This window comes from Nelumbo nucifera, chromosome 2 (assembly GCF_055504915.1).
Source record: "Nelumbo nucifera cultivar China Antique chromosome 2, China Antique-T2T, whole genome shotgun sequence".
NCBI classification, from domain to species: Eukaryota; Viridiplantae; Streptophyta; class Magnoliopsida; order Proteales; family Nelumbonaceae; genus Nelumbo; species Nelumbo nucifera.
The window spans coordinates 269,201-291,360 of record NC_142650.1 but is presented as its reverse complement, the minus strand read 5'-3'; the positions used below and the strand labels follow the sequence as shown (position 1 = coordinate 291,360).

Sequence of the window (22,160 nt, the reverse complement as noted above, 5' to 3'; positions counted from 1 at the left end):
GCTTCAATGTACAAACTGTGTGTGTGTGTAAGAGAGAGAGAGAGAGGTAAGAACCCTAACAGACACTAGAAACCATATAACATTAAACAGGTGTGTAAAAGAGATGCGCAGGTTGCAACTTCAAAACTGCAGGAGTTTATCTTGCCTGATGATTGTAAAGATAACGGCACATCTCACGTTGATGTTCTTTTGACAAGACTGCATTCAGTGCTCCTGTTATATATAGGATAATTATCTGTTCCATTAAATGAGAAAAACAGCATTAAAAATTTACAAGAAACCAAGGAGAGGAAAGAAATCTGTTTAAGGTTCAATACTTACCAATCCAGGTAATAGAAACATAGGGCCACCATAGTCCCCTGGCCAGTGTCCATCATGTGCCTGGATGGTCGAGTAGAAACTGATAGCCCTTTTCAAAGTGATTTTCACAGCCTCGTCAGTAACATCTTCTGAATCTTTTACTTTAACTTGAGGTAAGATTGTGCTTTGCGGATTCTCCTTTGCAAACTAGGGTTTTAAAAATCAAAGGGTCAACATGAGAGTGTAACATGAAACATCAGAAACATTACCTAGTCTCTTTTCCATATTTTACATTGAGTGAAAACCGTAATAATATATCAAGAATGTAAATTCCTTTTTCATTCCTAAATCTGAAGAGATGTGAATTCTAATGCAAAATGAAGTACATAGGATAAATTATGAACACAACTGCTTGCTATTTTTTCCTTTCTATTTTCTAGATTTTCCTGTATTTGGGCAACAGGATTTTTCTAGTATTTGGACATCAGACCCATGTGGAATCCATGGGTATGTTTCTTTTTTTTTTCTGAACAAGTATAGTATTTGATCATTATGGGCCATGTACAGTGAGAGACTATACATGCATATATTAGGTCTGTACATTAGTCATACCAAAAACTGAGCTCCTAGAACAAACAGCAAGCCCTCTAAGAAAATACTAAACTTTGTTCAGAAAACTTATGTCAAGGAATGCCCCAAAACTTAACAACATCAGATAGCCAAGAATGAAGAGTTATAACAGCCCTCTGTACAATCTCTTCGTGAGATGCAGCCTTGTACTCAAAGGTATTCCAGAGGATTTTGTTGAAGTATGTTTCTTTTAGTTCATATTTAATTGTTTTTGAGTCACTGTATCAGCTGTCCAGTTAGCAGGCCGCTTACATGTCACTAGTTATTACTGTAATGAGCAGTTTAGTAAGTTTACTTGCTAATAAGGCAAGCCATGACCATGAGTCCATGACTATAGTGCTTCCTATTACAGAGATGAACGAGAATTTGAGTTTATTGCTGCTGCACCACCTTGGTTTTTGTGATGTTTTCTAACACCTAACAGTAATTCCTAGTCAAGGTTATTTTCCATTTTATGCTTCTTTCTATTACTTCATTTATGGTTGCTGCTTGCTACCGAATACCTGTTTGTTAAACGAAAGCCTAAGGATGTTGTGAAACTTCCACCACATTTATCTCAACTCTGGATATTTTTTATTGTTAATAATGGTAGCTGTGGCTAGCCTAACAGTGTTGTGCCTAGGTTTTGTGTCCAGACCCAGCCCAGGCCTGGTACAGTATGCATAATATATATAAGGTTGTACCATTGTAGGCCCACAGTCCATTCCTGCCTGGCCCATGATCCACCCTACTGCAACATTGAAACTCCAAAACAGTTTGGAAAGTCTTTCTATATCTTTTCTAGCAGACTCCCAATGAATGCAGGTGTCTGTTTTATTTTTGACCTTTAGTCCTTTAAACACATGTTTGAAACCCTTCAAGTCCAATTAAGGGGCCGTTTGATAATAACTGAAGTAGTTGAACTGAATGGCTCATTGCTTTGACTTTAGTGAACAAGATGGTGATTTTTTTATAATAAATAAAATTTCATTAAAAACAAAAAGAAAGTACAGGGGGAAGGTAATGAGAAATCATCCAAGAGAAGAAATAACAAACCCAACAACAGGTACAAAACGCTCACACCCAACACAAGACCCACACAAACAGAAATGACTCGGAGAAGCAACAACTCTCAGCCACTCAATTACAGAACAAAGCAAACAAAACAACTCCAGAAATTCCTCAGAAACAAGATCATTCCCCCCTCCCATCGAGTTCCTCTTCCTGACTGTTGAAGATTTAGTCAATTTTGTGTTGTTTTAGGAGTAGTTGTTTTATGTTAATTGTTAGATAGGAAGTGGGGACCACAGTAGTTATGTTGGGTCCATTATTTATTATTAGTCTTTTATGTGCTTTTTAGTGTTTTCTGCCCTATAAGGGCATATTAGTCATTGTATTCTTCTTATATTTCTTTATAAATATTAAGTGAAGGGGGCAGCAAGATATAGCCCTCTTTTCTTTCTCAAGTTCTCTTCTTCTTTTCTTCTTCTCTCTTTCTTCTCTTCTTCAAGAAAATATTTTTTTCTTTCATAATTTTTTTAATTCAGCAGATTTCTACTTGGTATCAGAGCTTCAGCTAGATTTCTTGGACTTTTCTCCTGCAGTCCTAGATCGGCCGACTGCATGAGGTGATAAAGGGCTGATCAATCTACTACAAGTTGCCCAGTTCTTGGATTTTTTGGTGAGATTTAGTCATCCGGAAGGTGATCTACTTTTCGGCATCAAAATCAGGAAGAACTGGAGTACAGGGAAGAGTCCTAGAAAAGTTGGACTCTTAATTTTTTATCTGATCTTGGGCGCTTAGGTATCGTTGGATTTCTCTTGTTTTTCTGTAGGGGGAGGTTAGGTTTCTAGAGTTTTCTGGCCTCCTGGAGTGGTCGATTCACTTTTCTCTCTGGTGGGAGACAATGGGAGGAGAGAGATTTCTCTCCGGATAGGGTTTTCTTCTTCTGGAAGGGTTTGTTCCTGTGTGTATGAGATCGAATTGCTCTTGGAGGCTCTCAACCTACTTTTTTTTCTTACTGTTGAACTGTTTGAAGTAAGATGGAGAGTTGGTGTACCGAACTGAAGTCCACCGGTACCATGGGGTTGGGCATTGAAGGTAGTAGTGATATTTTTTGGTCTAGAATCATTACTATAGTGAAGCTTGATGGTACAAATTATTTAGAATGGGCACAATCAGCCAAGATAGCTATTGGTGCCCGTGGAAAATTAGGGTACATCACTGGGGAGGAGAAGAAACCTGATACAGATTCCTCTCAATGGGTACAAGAGAATTACATGGTGATGTCCTGGTTGTGTATTACCTCATATTGGCAAAAATTTTTTATGGGCTAATACTGCAAAGGAGATTTGGGATGGAGTGACTAAAACCTATTCTCAGAAGCAGAATGTAGCCAAAGCCTACCAGTAAAGGAATTAGGTGATTAGTATAAAACAGGGAAATAAACCCCTTGCCATGTATTTCTCCATGCTAAAAACCCTTTGGCAGGAGATAAATCACTTAGAAACCGTGGTGTGGGAAAGTGTAAATGATGCAGCAACCTATCAAAAACTAGTAGAGAAAAATAGGGTTTTTGAGTTCTTGGCATGGTTAAACCCTGAATTCGACATCGCTAGGCAGCATATCCTTTCTAGAGAGAGTGTGACACTCTCTCAAGCCTATGCCTTTGTTTCTGGAAAGGAGAACAAGAGGAATGTCATGCTGAGACAGCCTAGGATTGACTAGTCTACTATGGTTAGTACAACCAAACCTAAGCCAAATGGAAACAAGGGGAGTAGTGAGACTAGGAGGGAGGATAAGAAGGACTTGGTGTGTTATTATTATAAGAAGCCTAAGCATACCAGAGACACTTGCTGGAAGCTCCACCCACATCTCATACCTGCTCGAATCAAGAACAATAAGGGAAATGCAAATGTGGCCACTACAGGAGACTCTTCGGCCCCCTTTCCTAAACTGATTGGGAGTCTATTGCAATAGCAGCAGTTAGAACAAAATTGGAAAGGTTTGGACAGCTTATGAGTAAGAAAGATTCAACTAGTTCTAGCCCTTCAGATGGACAACAAAGTGTAGGAGCCAACTACACCACCTCTTTTGCTCATACAGGTAGTTCATATGCAACTACAAATCTTGCATCCACTTTAAGTAAGGAGGGACCTCCTTGGATTATAGACTCGGGAGCATCTGAGCACATGACTAATATACCTACCCTTTTTAGTTCTTATCAGTTGTGCTCTGGTAGAGACAGAGTCTCTACAGCAAATGGTTCACATATTCCCATTGTTGGGAAGGGGATAGTTAGAGTGACCAATTGCATTACTTTACCTTCTGCCTTATATGTCCCTAGACTTCATACCAACCTTCTTTCTGTTAGTTCTTTGACAAAAAATTTGAATTGTTTAGTGACTTTCCTTCTTGGTAATTGTGTTTTGCAGGATTTGGAGTCAAAGAAGATGATTGGGAGTGGTAGTGAGGTGAATGGAGTCTACCTTCTAAATGAGATCCCGAGAGATCAGAGCTACCATGTTAGCAGCAACAGTAGTAGTGGATCAAAGTCAATGAGTTAGATTATGCTCCAGCATAATCGGTTAGGTCATCTTTCTTTTAGTTCATTAAAATTCATTTTTCCAAAGTTGTTTGAGTCTGCCCAGTTATCTACCTTAGAGTGTGAGAGTTGTCAATTGGGAAAACATTATAGACATTCTTTTAAACCAAGTAATAAAAGAAGTGCTTTTGCTTTTGATGTTGTTCACACTGATGTATGGAGACCATATCATATCCCTTCCATGGGTGGCTACTGTTATTTCCTCTTGTTTGTGGATGATTAGACACGGTATTCTTGGACATATTTGATGAGATCCCATGATGAGGTTCCTAACTTGGTACGGCAGTTCCACCAGATGGTTCTCACACAATTTGGAATGAGAACTAAGGCCTTCAGATCAGATAATGCCAGAGAATATTTTGAGAAGGATTTGACCACATTTTTTGGAACATGGTATAATTCATCAGAGTAGTTGTGCATATACACCGCAATAGAATGGAGTAGCAAAGAGAAAAAATAGACACATTGTAGAGGTGGCAAGAAGTCTTATGGTGTGTGATTCAGTTCCTATTCATTTCTGGGGAGATGCATTTCTTACAGCCATACACTTGATTAACTATGTTCCTTCATGTACTTTGGGGTTTAAGGTACCATTCAATCTTCTTTTTCCGGATAGGGAGATGTTTCACATACCTCTAAGGGTTTTTGGGTGTGTTTCCTTTGTTCACATTCTTGGCCTTCATCGCAAGAAGTTGGATTCTAAGGCCAAGAAATGTGTTTTCCTTGGGTATGCTCAAAACCAAAAAGGGTATTGTTGTTATGACCCTATATTGATGAGCAGATTTGTCACTATGGATGTTACTTTTTTTGAGCCTACCTTCTTTTTCTCGAGTGGTTCTCCTCAGGGGGAGAGTCTTGGGGAGGAGAACTCATAGTCTGTTCCTCATCCTGTTTCCTTTATGCCCCCAGTTTTACCATCAGCACCTCCATCAGTTCCATTACTTGAGCCACTACGAGTAGCCTCACAGCACTACCAGCGCCACCAGGCGATGGTTGACTCCACACATGCTCAACCAGTAGAACCCGCACCACTCTCCAATTGTTCTTCTGAGGCTCCAGATTCAGCAGATACAACTCCAAGTATTCCCCTTGAGCCTGCACCTGTTATTTTTTCTAATGATAATGTTCTTGTACCTAACACTATTCTTGTAGCTGATCCCATTGACCTTGATCTTCCCATTGCACTTCGCAAAGGGAAGAGAAAGTGTACAAGCCATTGCATTTCACACCATCTTTCCTACAATGCCTTATCACCCTCCTACTGAACTTCCCTTTCTTCCTTGGATTTTGTGTCTATAACCAGGAATGTTACTGAGGCTCTCTCCAAACCTGAGTGGAAAACAGCCGTGCAAGAAGAGATGGAAGCCTTGGTTAAAAACCAAACTTGGGAAATAGTTGATCTTCCTCCAGACAAGGAGACAGTCAGATGTAGATGGGTATTCACTATGAAGATAGGGCCGATGGCAGGATAGAGAGGTACAAGGCAAGGTTGGTTGCAAAAGGGTATACTTAGACTTATGGCATTGATTATCTGGAAACCTTTGCACCTGTTGTTAAAATGAATTCAGTCTGTACCCTCTTGTCTCTAGCAACCACCTATTCATGGCCCCTATTTCAGCTTGATGTTAAAAATGCATTCCTCAATGGTGATATGCAAGAGGAGGTATATATGGACATTCCAACATGTTTTTATGAAAATGTTGGTAAAGGAAAGGTTTGTAAACTGAGAAAATCATTGTATGGCTTGAAAAAATCACCTAGGGCTTGGTTTGATAGGTTCAAAGGGGCACTTACACGTTTTGGGTATACACAAACCCAATCTGATCACACCCTCTCTATGAAGAGGAGAGATGCACTTGTGTCAATTCTGATTGTGTATGTGGATGATATAGTGGTTACAAGAAATGATCTGAAGGAGATTGATGCTCTCAAAAAATCATTGCAGCAAGAATTTGAGGTCAAAGATCTTGGTGAGCTCAAATACTTCCTGGGGATTGAGGTTGCAAGATCCAAGCATGGGATCTTCATTTCTCAGAAAAAGTATGTACTAGACCTACTGCAGGAGGCTGGGAAGTTGGGAACCAAACCAGCTAACATTCCTATTGATCCTCATAGAATTAATGTTGTGAATGGTGAGTGGCAAAGGATGTGGGGAGATATCAAAGAATGGTGGGTCGACTGTTATATTTGTGTATGGCACGACCAGATATTTCCTATGTTGTCAGTGTTGTGAGTCAATACATGCATGCACCTCGGGTTCAGCACTGAGAAGCTACTGAGAGAATACTTGCATACCTGAAAAACACCCCAGCGGAGGTATCCTTTTCTCAGATCATGAAAATCTGAACTTGGAATCATATACAGATGCAGACTGGGCAGGTTGCTTAGATGATAGGAGATCTACATCAGGAGTATGTACCTTTGTAGGTTTGATCTCAAGAGTAAAAAACAGGCAGTTGTGGCTAGGTCAAGTGTAGAGGCTGAACATACATCCATGGCTCATGGTGTCTCAGAACTACTTTGGGTTAGATCTTTATTAAGCGAGATTGGGGTAAAAGCAGAGGAACCTATGATGCTATACTATGACAACCAAGCTGCAATCAATATTGTCCATAATCCAATTCAGCATGACAAGAGAAAACACATTGAAGTTGATAGGCACTTCATAAGAGAAAGGGTAACAACTAGAGAAGTTTGCTTACCTTATGTTTCTTCAAAATTGCAGTTGGTTGATGTCCTCACTAAAGGGGTTGCTAAAAACAAGCTTGAACATGATTTACGCAAGTTGGGAATGTGTGACATTTACTCCCGACTTAAGGGAGAGTGTTGAAGATTTAATCAATTTTGTGTTGTTTTAGGAGTAGTTGTTTTATATTAATTGTTAGATAGGAAGTGGGGACCACAACAGTTATGTTGGGTCCATTATTTATTATTTCTTTAAGTCTTTTATGTGTTTTTTAGTGTTTTCTGCCCTATAAGGGCATATTAGTCATTGTATTATTCTTATATTTCTAATATAAATATTAAGTGAAGGGGGCAGCAAGATATAGCTCTCTTTTCTTTCTCAAGTTCTCTTCTTCTTTTCTTATTCTCTCTTTCTTCTCTTCTTCAAGAAAATATTTTCTTCTTTCATAATTTTTTTAATTCAGCAGATTTCTACTATTCTCCTTCAGTCTTCTCACCCCCTTCCTTCATAATTGACTTTTTACATCTCTCCCTACTTTTCTCAAATTATTTGAAAGCTCTTGTAGTGAAGGCCTCACCACCCAAGAAAAATAATCCTAAAGTCTTACTAACCCCCACATCCCTATCTGCGAGTATCTTCACATACAAACCTCCTTCATGCTTTGCTTCCAAAAACTTGCCAACCTCTAGTTCCTCATCCACAATAAAATTAAAACCCACACTACCTGAACTCCTCTTCTCCATTCCTTGAACCAAACCACCATCTCTCCCCAAAACCTCATTCCTTTCCTCCTTTCCCTTATCCCAAGAAACCAAACTCCTTTCCCCCTCATCTTCAAATTGATTCTTTGCACACACTTCCTTGTTGCTATTTCCATGCGAGGCTAGAACCTCCTCAACCTCACCCCTTTGACATGAATTCTTCAACTTTCTCCCCTTTCTCTTTTTTTTTTGATAAATCTTTCTCCCATTTCTCTTATATAATCTTTTATGTTTATTACTTAGACCTACCCCAACTAGGCCTTCAATCAACCTCAAACCTTGGACACATGAACAATTTGAAATTTGTTTGACACTCTATTTTTAGATCCTCTTCAATGTCATAGTGAGCAACTTTGTCAAGCTCCTTCCTCCTTTGACCCAAATCAATCCCAAGCTTTCCAACAACAACTTCGGATACCAACAATTCATTCCTTTCAAAAGCATTTACTTCTAAGTTTTCCACCCCTCGATCTCTTTGGTTGAAACACACTTTCCCTCCTCCACATCTTCATTTTCAACAACAAAAACCACCCCCTCTTTGTCCTCCTCAGCCACCATAATGCCACTTTTGATAGATAGACCAACGTTTGATACCTCAACTTCCCCTTTTTCACCTGTCTCACCCTCCCTAAGTAGAAACCCGCTTCTGCATTTGTCAATATCTCAAACACCCTATCTTCTTCCCCTTTCACCATGCCATCCCCTTTATTCACTTGTTTGAGAGTTGCCTCTTTTCCCTTACCCCCTCCCCCTCCAAATGCTCAGGAGAGACAAAATCTCTACATAATCAGTGGCTGGGGTAGGACCACAACTTATTTAGCTTGTTCCAATCTTCACCATTTGCAATCTCCAACCCTTCAATCCTCACACCTGACTCAAACTCTTGCCCATGCCGAGGCTCCTGCTTGTCTTCACATAAATCAAAATGGTCTTCAACCCCTTCCGAGATTTTCTCGACCTGAGCATCTGAATTAGGCTTCTTGTCTTCACATAATACAACAAAATATTCAGCAATAAGGATCAATAAAAAATATTTTAAGAGAGTAGACATTCAGGACTGCTATCAGTCTTGAACCCTAATGGATTTCAGGTTCGAAAATAGAGGAAAAGGTATAGATAAGAGAGGAGAAAGAGAGAAGAGAGAGCAATAGAACACAAAAGTTGAAAGGAGGAACAGAAGCATAATGTTCTGTCGCCGCCACTTTATTTAGTATTTATAGGTTATGCTCATTACATGGAAAGGACAGATCTGTCCTTAGTATTTACATAACAAATAAAATAAGATAAGACTGAAATAAATAACAACCGACATAACTAACTGACCACCAGCTAACCCTAGAAAGACAAGAACACCTTCTACCCTACGAACACAGTGGGACCGTAGCTGTGGGGCCCACATCAATGTTCTTTACACTCCCCCTCAAGTTGGGAATAAATGTTTATCATTCCCAACTTGGATAGATCCGCTTCTAGCTTCTTCCTTGGTACAGCTTTGGTGAGGATATCTGCTAGTTGCATGTTGGAGGTGATGTACGGGAGACACACTTCTTGTGATGAGACCCTCTCTCGTACAAAATGTCGATCAACTTCAATATGTTTGGTTCTGTCATGCTGCACCGGATTCTGTGCTATATTAATAGCCGCTTGACTATCACAATACAGCATCAGGGGCTTCTCATACTCAATACCCAACTCCTCAAATAGTGATCTCAACCATAGAATTTTAGCCACTCCGTTAGCCATTGACCTGTATTCAGCTTCAGCACTAGATCGGGAGACAACACTCTGTTTCTTACTCCTCCAAGAGACAAGGTTAACTCCCACAATGGCACAATATCCAGAGGTAAACCTTCTGTCATCAACACTCCCAGCCCAATCGGCATCTGTATAGACCTCCACCTTCATGTGGTCATTGTTCTTGAATAGTATACCTCTACCCGGGCATCTCTTCAAGTATGCTAATATTCTTTCTGTTGCAAGAAGGTGCGTGGTTCTAGGAGAACGCATGTACTGACTGACAACACTAACTGCATAATTGATATCTGGCCAAGTGAGGCAGAGATATAGGAGCTTTCCCACTAATCGTTGGAACATAACTTTGTCTTCAAGTCCCCACTCTCTGCACTAATTCTGTGGTTCTGTTCAATGGGTGTATCCGCAGGCTTGACACCTAACTTTCCAGTTTCCGCCAACAGATCTAGAACATATTTCCGCTGAGAGACAAAGATCCCCTGTTTAGATCTAGCAACCTCAATACCCAAAAAATATCGAAAAGCACCAAGATCTTTCACCTCAAACTCTTGATGAAGGAGCTGTTTGAGGGACTCAATTTCATGGCTGTCATTTCCTGTCACCACAATATCATCAACATATACTGCAAGTAGTGTCAGAGAGGACTCCACCCTCTTGATGAACAGTGTATGATCTGACTGGGCTTGTACATAACCGAACTTCCCAAGGGCTAGTCTGAACCTATTGAACCAATCTCTAGGTGACTGCTTCAACCCATACAATGCCTTAATGAGTCGGCAGACCTTCTTACCTGTCTCTGTATCATAGAATCCAGGAGGCAACGCATGTAAACCTCTTCCTACAGGTCTCCATTCAGAAAAGCATTTTTAACATCCATTTGGTACAAAGGCCAATTGTGGCTTGCTGCAAGAGATAATAAAACTCGAATGGTGGTCATCTTGGCTACCAGGGCAAATGTCTCCAAGTAATCTATACCATAAGTCTGGGTGAACCCTTTTGCAACTAGTCGAGCTTTGTACCTCTCAATTGAGCCATCCGCATTGTGCTTCACAGTAAATACCCATCTGCATCCAACTGGTTTCTTTCCTTTGGGCAAATCAACTAGCTCCCAGGTATTATTTTTCAACAGGGCATCCATTTCGACTTGCATTGCACCTCTCCACTCCGGGACTGATAGGGCTTCTTGCACTGTTCTTAGAATAGGGACATTAGCAATGGAAGTAAGATAGAACCTGTAGGAGGGAGATAGGCGATCATAGGATAAAAACTGGGAAATGCAGTGGGCTGTAGATGTGGTGCAATGTCGTTTTCCTTTACGGATGGCAATGGGAAGGTCAAGGTCGTCTGCAGGGGGTGAAGTGGAAACAATGGAAGATGTCTCTATGGGACCTGGGACTGTAATACCTGGACTTGGAGCTGCAGAAGAGGTTGGATTTGGCCTGGACTGCTGATGATCGGGATCAACCTGCCTGCATCGCCTGTGATAGACTCTCAACTCCTGATCCCTCTGACCACCCTCACTATTGCAGCCCTCATCACCCAATGGAATAGGTAAAGGAACAGCCCCAAAAGTATTAACCCTGCCCTCACTGCGCTCCCCCTGAAGAAAAGGACCCAAACCCCCACTCTCACTGCTCTCCCTACAGGGGGTGAAGTGGAAACAATGGAAGATGTCTCTATGGGCCCTGGGACTGTAATACCTGGACTTGGAGCTGCAGAAGAGGTTGAATTTGGCCTGGACTGCTGATGATCGGGATCAACCTGCCTGCATTGCCTGTGATAGACTCTCAACTCCTGATCCCTCTGACCACCCTCACTACTGCAGCCCTCATCACCCAATGGAATAGGTAAAGGAATAGCCCCAAAAGTATTAACCCTGCCCTCACTGCGCTCCCCCTGAAGAAAAGGACCCAAACCCCCACTCTCACTGTTCTCCCCCTGAGGAGAAACCCGAGAATAGTAGGGTGTCTCCTCAAAGAAAGTGACATCCATGGAGACAAAATTCTTCCCTGAAACAGGATCATAGCAGCAATAACCCTTTTGAGTTTGTGCATAACCAAGAAAGATGCATTTGGAGGCCTTGGGTTCGAACTTGGAGTGATGGGGTCCGAGAAGCTGAACAAAACATGTACAACCAAATGTTTTAAGGGGAACAGTAAACAACTCATCATTTGGGTATAGAAGGGAAAAGGGAGGTTTCATATCAAGAACCCAGAAAGGAACCCGATTAATAAGATATACCGCTGTGAGAATAGCATCACCCCAGAAGCGAATAGGGACATTGGAGGTAAACATAATACTTCTAGCCACCTCCAAGATGTGCCTGTTCTTCCTTTCTGCAACCCCATTCTGCTGAGGTGTATGAGGACAAGTGCTCTGGTGGATAACCCCATGATGAAGAAGGTAAGATGCCAATGGCTTAGCAAAGTACTCCTTTGCATTATCAAATCTAAGAACTTTGATCTTGGCATCAAACTGAGTTATGATCATTTGGTGGAAGTTTTGGGTCAAGGCGGGTACCTCATCTCGTGAACGCATAAGATAAACCCAAGAAAACCGATTATGGTCATCAACAAATAACAAAAAATATTTGTACCCACCCATAGAAGGGATGTGATATGGCCCCCAAACATCAGTATGCACAATATCAAAAGAACTATTACTCCTTTTATTACTCAATGAATAAGAGTTTCTACAATGTTTAGCAAACTCACAACTTTCACATTTCAACTGGGACAACTCAACTGACTCAAACAAAGTAGGGAACAGACTCTTATCCACTGACTCTTCCCGATAAGAACTCTCCCCAAGCAGATAGATCCCATTTGTCTCACGGCCAGTCCCAATCACCTTCTTCGTCTCCAGGTCCTGAAAAACACATCGGTCAGGGAAGAAAGTTACTGAGCAGTTCATATGTTTGGTAATACTACTAACTAAAAGAAGGTTAGTATCAAGTTTAGGAACATGCAAGACAGAGGACAATGAGATAGTATCTGATAGTTTGATGTCACCCTTGCCAGAAATGGGGACAAGAGAACCATCAGCAATAGATACTTTATCCCTACCAGAAAATAAATGATAAGTGGTAAACAATGAAAGCAAGCTAGTCATATGGTCAGATGCACCTGAATCTATTACCCAACAGGGTGCAGTAGCACCTGGAGCTGAGGCATGGTAGGCTAAGGCTCGAGTACCTGAATGTGCGAAAGCAGATGTGGCAGGGGCTGATGGTGACTGCGGTGACTGAGCTGAGTTGCCAACTTCCTTTTCCAACTATATTAGAGTAGCCCGAACTGCAGCTAAGGTCTCTAAAGGTGTGCCTCTTGTACCAGACGAGGATGTTGAATCTGTAGTCACTGCCATATGAGCATTACCCTTCTTGCTTCTCAACTTTGTCGGGACCAAATGAGGATGCAGCTTCCAACATGTTTCTTTTGTGTGTTTAGGTTTCTTACAATGCTCACATACGACATCCCTTTTATCTTCCTTCTTCCTGTCCCTCTTTGAATCACCCCCTGATTTGGGTTTAACAGCTACAAGGGTCGGTGTAAGAGGCTGATGTTGCATCATGACTTTCCTCCTAGTCTCTTCACTATGCACTAAGGAGTATGCCTGAGAGAGGGTCACACTATCTCTGATCAAAATCTGTTACCGCACAATATCATACTCTGAATTCAGGCCTGCTAGAAACTCAAACACCCTATTTGTCTCGATGTGCTTTCTATGGGTCTGTGCATCTTTGGGACTTTCCCATTCAAAAGTCTCTAAGTGATCAATCTCATGCCACAGGGACTTCAAGGTAGAGAAGTAGACCGAAACCGGTTTCTCACCTTGTTTAAGGGTATTCACTTCACATTTCAATTCATATGCTCTTGCAACATTAAGGGGTTGGGAGTAAGTTTCTTTCATAACATCCCATATCTCCTTGGCTGTCTTTGCCCACAAGTAATTGCGGCTAATATGAGGCTGCATAGAATTACACAGTCATGTCATAACCAAGTAGTTTTCTTGGACCTACTTGGTATACATGGGGTCTCCCTTAGAGGGTTCTTTCACATCTCCCAAGAGATACCCTACTTTACCCCTTCCCCCAATAGCCATCATGGCTGATTGGGCCCATTCCAAATAGTTTGATCCATCAAATCTTACGGTTGTAATCTGAAAACCTGTCTCAGAAACACCACCATTACTGCTGTTCCCAAAACTACCTTCTGCCTGATTCTTAAACTCCATTTCGGTCAAGAACCAGTAGTCTCAAAATTAGGGTTACTACAGTCAAAAAACTGCACTTGGACTATCAACCACAATCACAAAATCAGTATAGAACCAATCTGTATTCACGGCAGATGTGCATAAAACAGGTATAAGTCTGATCTGAAACCAATTATCAAACACAACAACAACAGTCCGTACAGTTTTCACCCCTTACAAGAGTTCGAAGTCCCCAAAAAGAAATCTGAAAACAGCTTGGAGAACAATCTGATATGCTGAAGCAGAATTAGGGTTTTAACCAATCCTTAAAAGCAAATTCTCAGCCACACACTCCAGACAGTACCGTACGGATCACACTTGTAGTAGGGTTAATATGAAACCCTAAAACTGATCACACTTAAGAAAAGTTTCACAGATAGATCACAAGGTTCAGCCCAGTATTAGGGTTTGCCACAGGGTTAAGACAAAACCCTAGAGAATAGAAGGAAGAAAACCCTAGAGTGGTTCGGCCACCCTTTCTAGATAGGTCCAGCCTATCTTCTCTGATAGTACTTCTCTCAGAAAATAAAAAACTTACAAGAGAATGTTGTTCGCTGCCTTCCAAGGTTACCCGAACCCTAGCCTTCTCTGATTCTTCCTGATCACCAACACTCTACAACCGTGACAAATCTTCAAACAACTGCTAAACTCTCTGGCGATCTCCAAGAATCAGTCAACGAACTCTACTTTCTCAGCTTCCAGCCTTAGATGGTTCTCATGTGGTCGGCTAGATTAGACTCACATGAGAAACCCTAGCTTTGATACCAAGTAGACGTTCAAGACTGCTATCAGTCTTGAACCCTAATGGATTTCAGGTTCAAAAATAGAAGAAAAGGTATAGATAAGAGAGGAGAAAGAGAGAAGAGAGAGCAGTAGAACACAAGAGTTAAAAGGAGGAACAGAAGCATAATGTTCTGCCGCCGCCACTTTATTTAGTATTTATAGGTTATGCTCATTACATGGAAAGGACAGATCTGCCCTTAGTATTTACATAACAAATAAAATAAGATAAGACTGAAATAAATAACAACTGACATAACTAACTGACCACCAGCTAACCCTAGAAAGACTAGAACACCTTCTACCCTACGAACACAGTGGGACCGTAGCTGTGGGGCCCCACATCAGTGTTCTCTACAAAGGGTATAGCAATAAACACAAAAAGTCATTCAGCCATTAAAGATCTCACAACCTACTTAATGGCTTACTCACTAAAAGACCAAGCAATAAGCCATTCAATTAGCCACTACAACCATTATCAAGTGGCCTCTAAGATGACAGAGATGACAGGCTTAAGCAAATCTCATCCACAAAGAGAGAGCCTCTCTAGTGGAAACTGCCTACTAGAAAGGCGTTTTCAAGAACACCACAGAGAACACCTTGCTTATATCAAAACAGTAGACCACCAAAAATTTTATTCCACAATAACTATGTAAATGGAATAGAAGGATATTTAAATAGTATGCTTATGCACCATGCCTTTTCTAAAATCCTGAAGCACTTTAAAAATGCATGTCTGTTGTGACTGGCTCCGTGGTGTTGCATTCCCATTTTGACTCCACATAAGCACCACATAGTCAATTTGATTTTAAACATATTTGGTTGGGCATATTTAACTTCAGATGGTCCCACCACACTTTGTATTGGGTTACGTGCATGGGGGTGCTGGGGGAAATGTCAAAAAGATGTTTCTTGTTTTTGAGGGGTATTCCCAGTTTCCCACTTCTATTGTCCTATGTGGCATCTAATGGTTCCTATACATTTTTTTGAGAAAGAGGTAAAATATTGTATTAATCTTTACTATAGAGATCAGAATTAGAAGTGTAACCCATGTCTGCCTCATGTACAGCCAACAACTATACAGAAAAATGAGCAAGCCAAGAAAACAAGTTCTCCAACCAAAACAACAAAACTTCCAAATTGTGTAGCTATTTAAAAAGGATGCTGTGTTCAAAAAACCAATGATGCGGGATTTTTCTGAACAGGTCCTTGGTTGACAACCAAAAATGAAGCATTACAAGCATCCCAAGGAGAGGTGCGAGTTGCAGCCTCTTCCAAAACTCTATAACAAAAAAAATTACAATTGAGCCCAATATAAGCAGGCCCTGTTCACCCCTTGTTTGGCTAGTGTATCAGCACAAGAATTAGCCAACCTTCTCACCCATCATATTCTTAATGTCATATTTCTTGTAAGCCATTTAAGTATCTTCATTTCATTTCTATAACACCAGATTGCTGATTCTAGCTCTTTCAGCCATCCTACCACCAACTTAGAATCACCTTCAACTACCAAATTCTCCATATTTAGCTCATGTGTAATCTGAATTCCTTGCAAGACCACCATCATCTCAGCCCTTATGAATCTTCCACTCTCATTGGTTCCAAATACAAAGCAACAATGTGTCTTTCAGCCATCCTACCACCAACTTAGGACTTGTGTTGCTTTGGCTGCTACCATCAAAATTCAGTTTCATGAATCCTTTGGAGGGAGGCATCCATAAGGTTGGTCTTTCCTTTTTGGCAAAACTCCTTGCCACTGCATACCAATTCCTCCAAAGATCATCAAAGGAGAAGAGTGATAATGAATCAAAAGTTCTGATCCAATGTATTCCCAGAGTAACCAGACACTCTTTTATCATGTCCTTGCTTCTCTCTTTTTTTTGGGAAGGTTCATGCATTTCTTTCTTCCCAAGCAATAATCAAAGCTGCTCTTATATACCTCCACATTATTCTTCCCCTTTTTCTTGGGCCAACTGAACACAAACAGGTTAAACAAAAGGCTTACCTCTGTTGGAAAAATCCACCTGCACCCAAATAAAGAGAAACACCAATTCCAAATGTCAGCAATAAAAGGATAGGAAAGTATTCCTTAAATTTTAATGGAAGTTACCGTTTCCCATAAAAAAAAAGGATAGGAAAGTAGGAGGTGAGAACAACTCTCACCATTAGACCAGCAGAGGATGCACCAATTTGGGGATAAGAACATCTCTTTTTCAATTCCCAAGGAAGAGCAGCCAACAGAGGCAGCTCTTCCCTGGGATAAGAACATCTCTAAATCAAATAATAAACTATTGCTAAATCTAGTGTCCTGCTTTTCTCCAAGAAGATCCTGTTATTCCTTTCTTCCCAAACCACCCAACAAATTGCTGCCTTCGTAGCTCTCCACATTATTTTCCCTCTTTTCTTTCACCTACAGTCAAATAGAACACAAGAAAAAAAAAAAAACACCCAAATTTGATGCACAAAGGTACAGGAGAATAATGAATGAGATAGGGCCTCACCACTTTCCTTACAAAGGGAGAACATGTGAAGAGAAAGGCAAGCATAAGGCCTTCTTTGCAGCATATCACAAGTATTTACCTTACCAATGAAGATTTCCCAATAGAGGGCTAAATTTTTAGAGGGATAGGCTTACTCCATATTTCTTTCATAGGGAAGTCTCCTACAAGGAGGTTAACCAAGGCAAGTACTCTGAAAAAAGAGGAACAAGTGAAGAGACCATCCAAAGAGCCTAACCAAATTCTAGAATCCTCCAGCGACAGGTCTAGAAAAACTTGCCCTAACAAGTCCAGCAAATGGATTAAGGACTCACATTCATTTTCCCTTAAGCTTCTCCTAAAACCCAAGTTCCTTTTTTTTTTAATCAGCAAAGGTAACTTTTATTAATCGTAATGTGAAAATTGAGCTTACAAATTATGGGTAGTTTACTTACACCCATATGGTAAACAGATACAACTAAAAATGCAATCCCCCAAAATCAGCCTTAAAGTTAGGGATGGCAATTCCACGGGAATTTTTGGGTATCTGACCCGTCCCAACCCTAATAGGACCCGTTTATCAAAACCCTATAGGGTTTGGGACAGATTTGGGATTTTAGATAAAAACCTATAGGGTTTGGGACAGGTTTGGGTTTTGACTTTAGGGTATCCGATACCCGATACCCGGGATGCATAAATATGAACCTATTATATTATATATCATGCACAAATTTATAATTTTTAAGTACTAAGATAATTATTCTATTACTAATATTTTATTTGTATAAATTTCTTGGGATTAAAATCATCATTTGATGTAAATTTGGATTTGATAGATTGTTTATTTCATTTAGTTATAAAATGCTAATTTTAAATATTATTTCTTTTAATTTTTAGTTGGAATTGTTAATCATATACATGTATTGATTGTTTTGATGAACACAAAAGTTAATAAAATCTATTTTATTTCATTAAATAACAGAAAAGGTGAGATGGCTTAGTGGCTTAAAGTAGTGTTAAGAGATTTGGCGCTATCATTAATTGATCCGGGTTCAAGTCACACTATAAGCATTAAGAAAATTTTTTTAGTAGAAAACATTTGGTCAAGGGGTTTAACGGGTGGGATGGGTTGGGACAGGTTTAACGGGTTTGGGAAATTGAGAGGAAAAGTTTGACGGGTTTGAGACAGGTTTGGAATCAGGGATACATAGGCGGGTTCGGGAATGGGTTTGGCAATTTGCACGGGTACCCTACCCATTGCCATTCCTACTTAAAGTTTAGCCCAAAATAAGTGCTGCCTGTTTGCCGGTTTGCCCCCTGTTTAGCTAATGTATCTGCCATGCCATTTGCAGTTCTTCTCACCCATTTAAATGTAACACTCAGTCCCCTTGTTATCATTTCAATTTCTCTAATCCTTTGCCTGTACATCCAAGGGGTTTGGCAATGAAATTTTGTCCAGGAAATCACCACCTGAAAGTCTCCTTCCACTTCTAACCTTTGGAAGCCAAGCTGTTTTGCAAGTTTCAGCCCTTGAAGCAAAACCATTAGTTTTGCTGTCAGTGAATCCCCTTGCTCTACAGCACCTGAGTAGAGCGCTAGTACCCCACCTCCTGTACCTCAGAATACACCCCCTAACCCAAGTTCCAATTTACACCGTTTGACAAGGTGTTCCCAAAAAAGACATGGTTTCTCACTTAAAGTTTAAAAGAGCAAAGAGTTCAGGAATTGGTCTTTAAGTGGGGCTTCCCCTACCCATAGATTTTCCCACAAATGTACTTTATTACCCCATCCCACATCAAAATGGATGGGACTAAGGAAACTAGGGTAGACATGTTGTTAGCCATCCTTTGCACCCACTGAATTTTAATATCCGCTGATCCGCTCCCCTGGTTATCCATTTAAACTTTTTGAACTCATTGTTGTATATCCACAAATGATTCCCTTTGTTTAAAAGCTACTTGATCACTAGTGTTTTGAATCTCCTTCAATAATCAATTTATGCACACTCAGCTCCTTTGCTCTAGTTACACCTTCCAAAACTGACAACAGTTCAGCCTTTGAGGAATCTCCAATAGCAATCAGACCTTAAAACAGGACCAGCACATGCCCTATTTCATTATGGAGTGCACCTCCTACACCTGAAGGCCCAAGGTTCCCTCTACTGCTGCCATCAAAGTTGAATTTTATGTACCCAACCTCCTAAATGAAAATTTTCTTTTAGACTCTTGTCTGAAAAAATAAAATTGTATCAGGGGAAAGCACAGCTGTATTGGAGGCTTTAAGCATAGGATAGATTGTACTGTTCTTATACGATGTATTTGGTGCTATGCACATGGTTTTCCTTATTTGAGTTTGTCATATGAAGGTATGTCTTTAACTTTTAATTTCTCATTCATCATAAACAGAACTCTTCTTCTACGATGTATTTGCTGCTATGCACTTGGTTTCCCTTATTTGAGTGTGTCATATGAAGAAGGTATACCTTTAACTTTTATTTTCACATTCATCACAAATAAAGCTTCTTTAATAATGTTACTCATAAAAAAAGATCACATCAAGTTCAAGGGATGTCTTCAAGTTTGAACTCTCCAAACTTCTTTTTCTTTGATAAATAAAAGCGATCTCTTCAATAAAGCTTCTTTTTCTTTTTTATATAAAATTAAAAAAAAAGCATAGTGCATTTTTTGTGCATTTGTTCTACATTTGCACTACCATATTCCTTGTAGTGCAAATAATATAATATAAATATTCACTTATGATAAAATACTCTAGGCCTGGCAAGCAAGAGAATGCAGCTTGAAGTCTGAGAGCAGCCACTTTGTGAAAAAACAAAATGCCAAAGGTTAGGACCATATCCAGTCTACACCTACCAAGACCTCAAATAGTTGGGACCAACATTGGTAATGGTTTTTTACAATACTATACTTGCCATCATCATCACCCAAGCCTTATCCCAACTATACTTTACTTACCAATAGATAGATAGATATCATTCATTAGAATGGATAGTAAATAGCTAGGATAATCCTCAATTGAGTACATAAGGTGTTCCAAGACAAAAACTTATGGAATATCTTAAGACATCCTAGAAAATTGCATTACTAACTTGCACTTTCAAGATGTTTTAATTAATTTATATATTTAATTTCAGAAAAGAAACAATAAACTGCAAAAAAATGGATGACCAAAATATTAATTACTATGAATTAAATTACAATCACTTGTTACATTTTGAGTATGGGGTTTCTAAATTTATACTCCTTGAATGAGTTAGAGAAGAAATTTGAATTCTACTTAGAGATGCTGATCATATCATTAATTCCTTATGTGTTGTTTCTGGCAGCTACTATTTATATGGGAAAAGGATAGAAAATTTTGAAATTTTTGCATCATATTTATACAATTTTTAATTTTATTAAAAATAAAAATAATTTCAATCTGTTCTACCTGGTTGCAACTCTGAACCTGGTATTAGAAATTTTAGAACCTGAATGATAATGATTAGTAAACGGATAAAATATAGCAAAATCAAGTAAGCTTGGAGTATGAAAGACTTGGGTTTTGGGTGGTAGAAGGTCTAGTTGGCAAGTTAAACGAAGTATGAACTCTAGAGCATGTCTAATTCTCTTTTTGGAAATTCTATGACCATTGACACAAGCTGAGATTACAAACAACGGTCAACAACAAACAAAGAATACAATTTCCTAGTCACATATCTAGTTAATTTATAGAAAATTATAGAAGGGCGGATAACCAGGATTAAAGAAAACACGTCTCCAATGCCTTAACGTCACGAGGCTTCTTCCTAAAACCCAAAAAATGAATAAATAAGTAAAAGCAGTTCTCTTCTTTCTTTCACCTGAATCCTCATCAGAAGGTCTGAACTATGCTTCTTCTCGAACCGACGCTTCTGGAAACCTTCTCGAGCCTTCTCAACCTCCATAATCTCCTCCGGCGTTCCAAGCTTGGGGTCGAACTCCCACACTTGTCTTCCGACGTGATTGTTTGTTGTCCGAAGCCACGAGTTTCCTCCTTCGGCGATTTTAAGCCTCCACATTATGATCAAATAACTGAAAAATCCAGTAAACAGCAATGCAGTTGCTTTTAACTAAAATCAATCTCAAAATGTAAATCCAACAACCGAAAAGGCAAAATCTTCTGAAATTCCTCGAAATCAATGAAAACATGGACTGCATTATGGTAAAATATTGTAAGAAACAGAGAAACCTGTTCAAATCTCCTGCTCTTTTCTTGCTAAAAAAAAAAGCAGTTCGAATTTCAGTTCAAGGTTTTCTCCAAAATCTGCAATTGAATGAAAAACTACGCGATCAATTTTACCTTCGTGATGATGAGATTTATTTCTTCTTTCTTCTTTCTTCCTGCGCGAACTCACTCACAGAGTTACAGCAGCTTCTCCGACTTCATATGTGAAGCATGTGGCAACAATGGATTTTAATAATCAAATAATAAACTATTGGTTATTTACTAAAATATTCCTATAAATTTACGTTTTGTTAAATCTTGCCCTAAAGTTTACGTTTTCAATTCCCAAGGAAGAGCAGCCAACAACTCTCACCATTAGACCATAGAGGTGAGAACAACTCTCACCAATTTAGGAATAGCAGGCAACTAATGTACGGTGGTAAGTAAGCTACCTCTTCATTTATTTTCTTATACTTTTTTTCGTAATATTTACACTTGTGACCTTTGCTATCTACTCGCTACTCTATCAATTTGACATCTCCTTGAAGCGAGGAGTTCAGGAGGCCAAAGAGAACACCCGAAAGCTTTATCGCGAGCTGGACCTAGCTCAGGGTGAAATTCTTAGGACAAAGAAAGAAGCTCAGAGCCAAGAGGAACTGATTCTGCTACTAATGGAGGAGAAGAAGAAGCTTAAGGGGGAGAAGGAAGCTCTCCGTCGGGAGAATGAAAGCCTTGA

The 22,160-nt window shown here is 39.8% G+C and overlaps 1 protein-coding gene across 2 annotated transcripts in view; it reads right to left on the bottom strand.

The window, feature by feature from the left end:
• Positions 1 to 21,857, bottom strand: part of LOC104588379 (cycloartenol synthase 2) — a 54,909-nt gene extending 33,052 nt beyond the window's left edge. For both annotated transcript variants that reach the window (XR_016082958.1, XM_010246283.3), the window contains exons 1-4: positions 21,560 to 21,857; positions 21,081 to 21,291; positions 322 to 507; positions 146 to 235 (exon numbers count right to left, since the gene is read on the bottom strand). Coding sequence is in view for 1 of the 2 variants with exons in the window: in XM_010246283.3 (XP_010244585.1) it covers positions 146 to 235; positions 322 to 507; positions 21,081 to 21,278 (474 nt within the window). In the remaining variant the exon portion in view is untranslated. The remainder of the gene's footprint in view (positions 1 to 145; positions 236 to 321; positions 508 to 21,080; positions 21,292 to 21,559) is intronic.
• Positions 21,858 to 22,160: the final 303 nt, after the last annotated feature.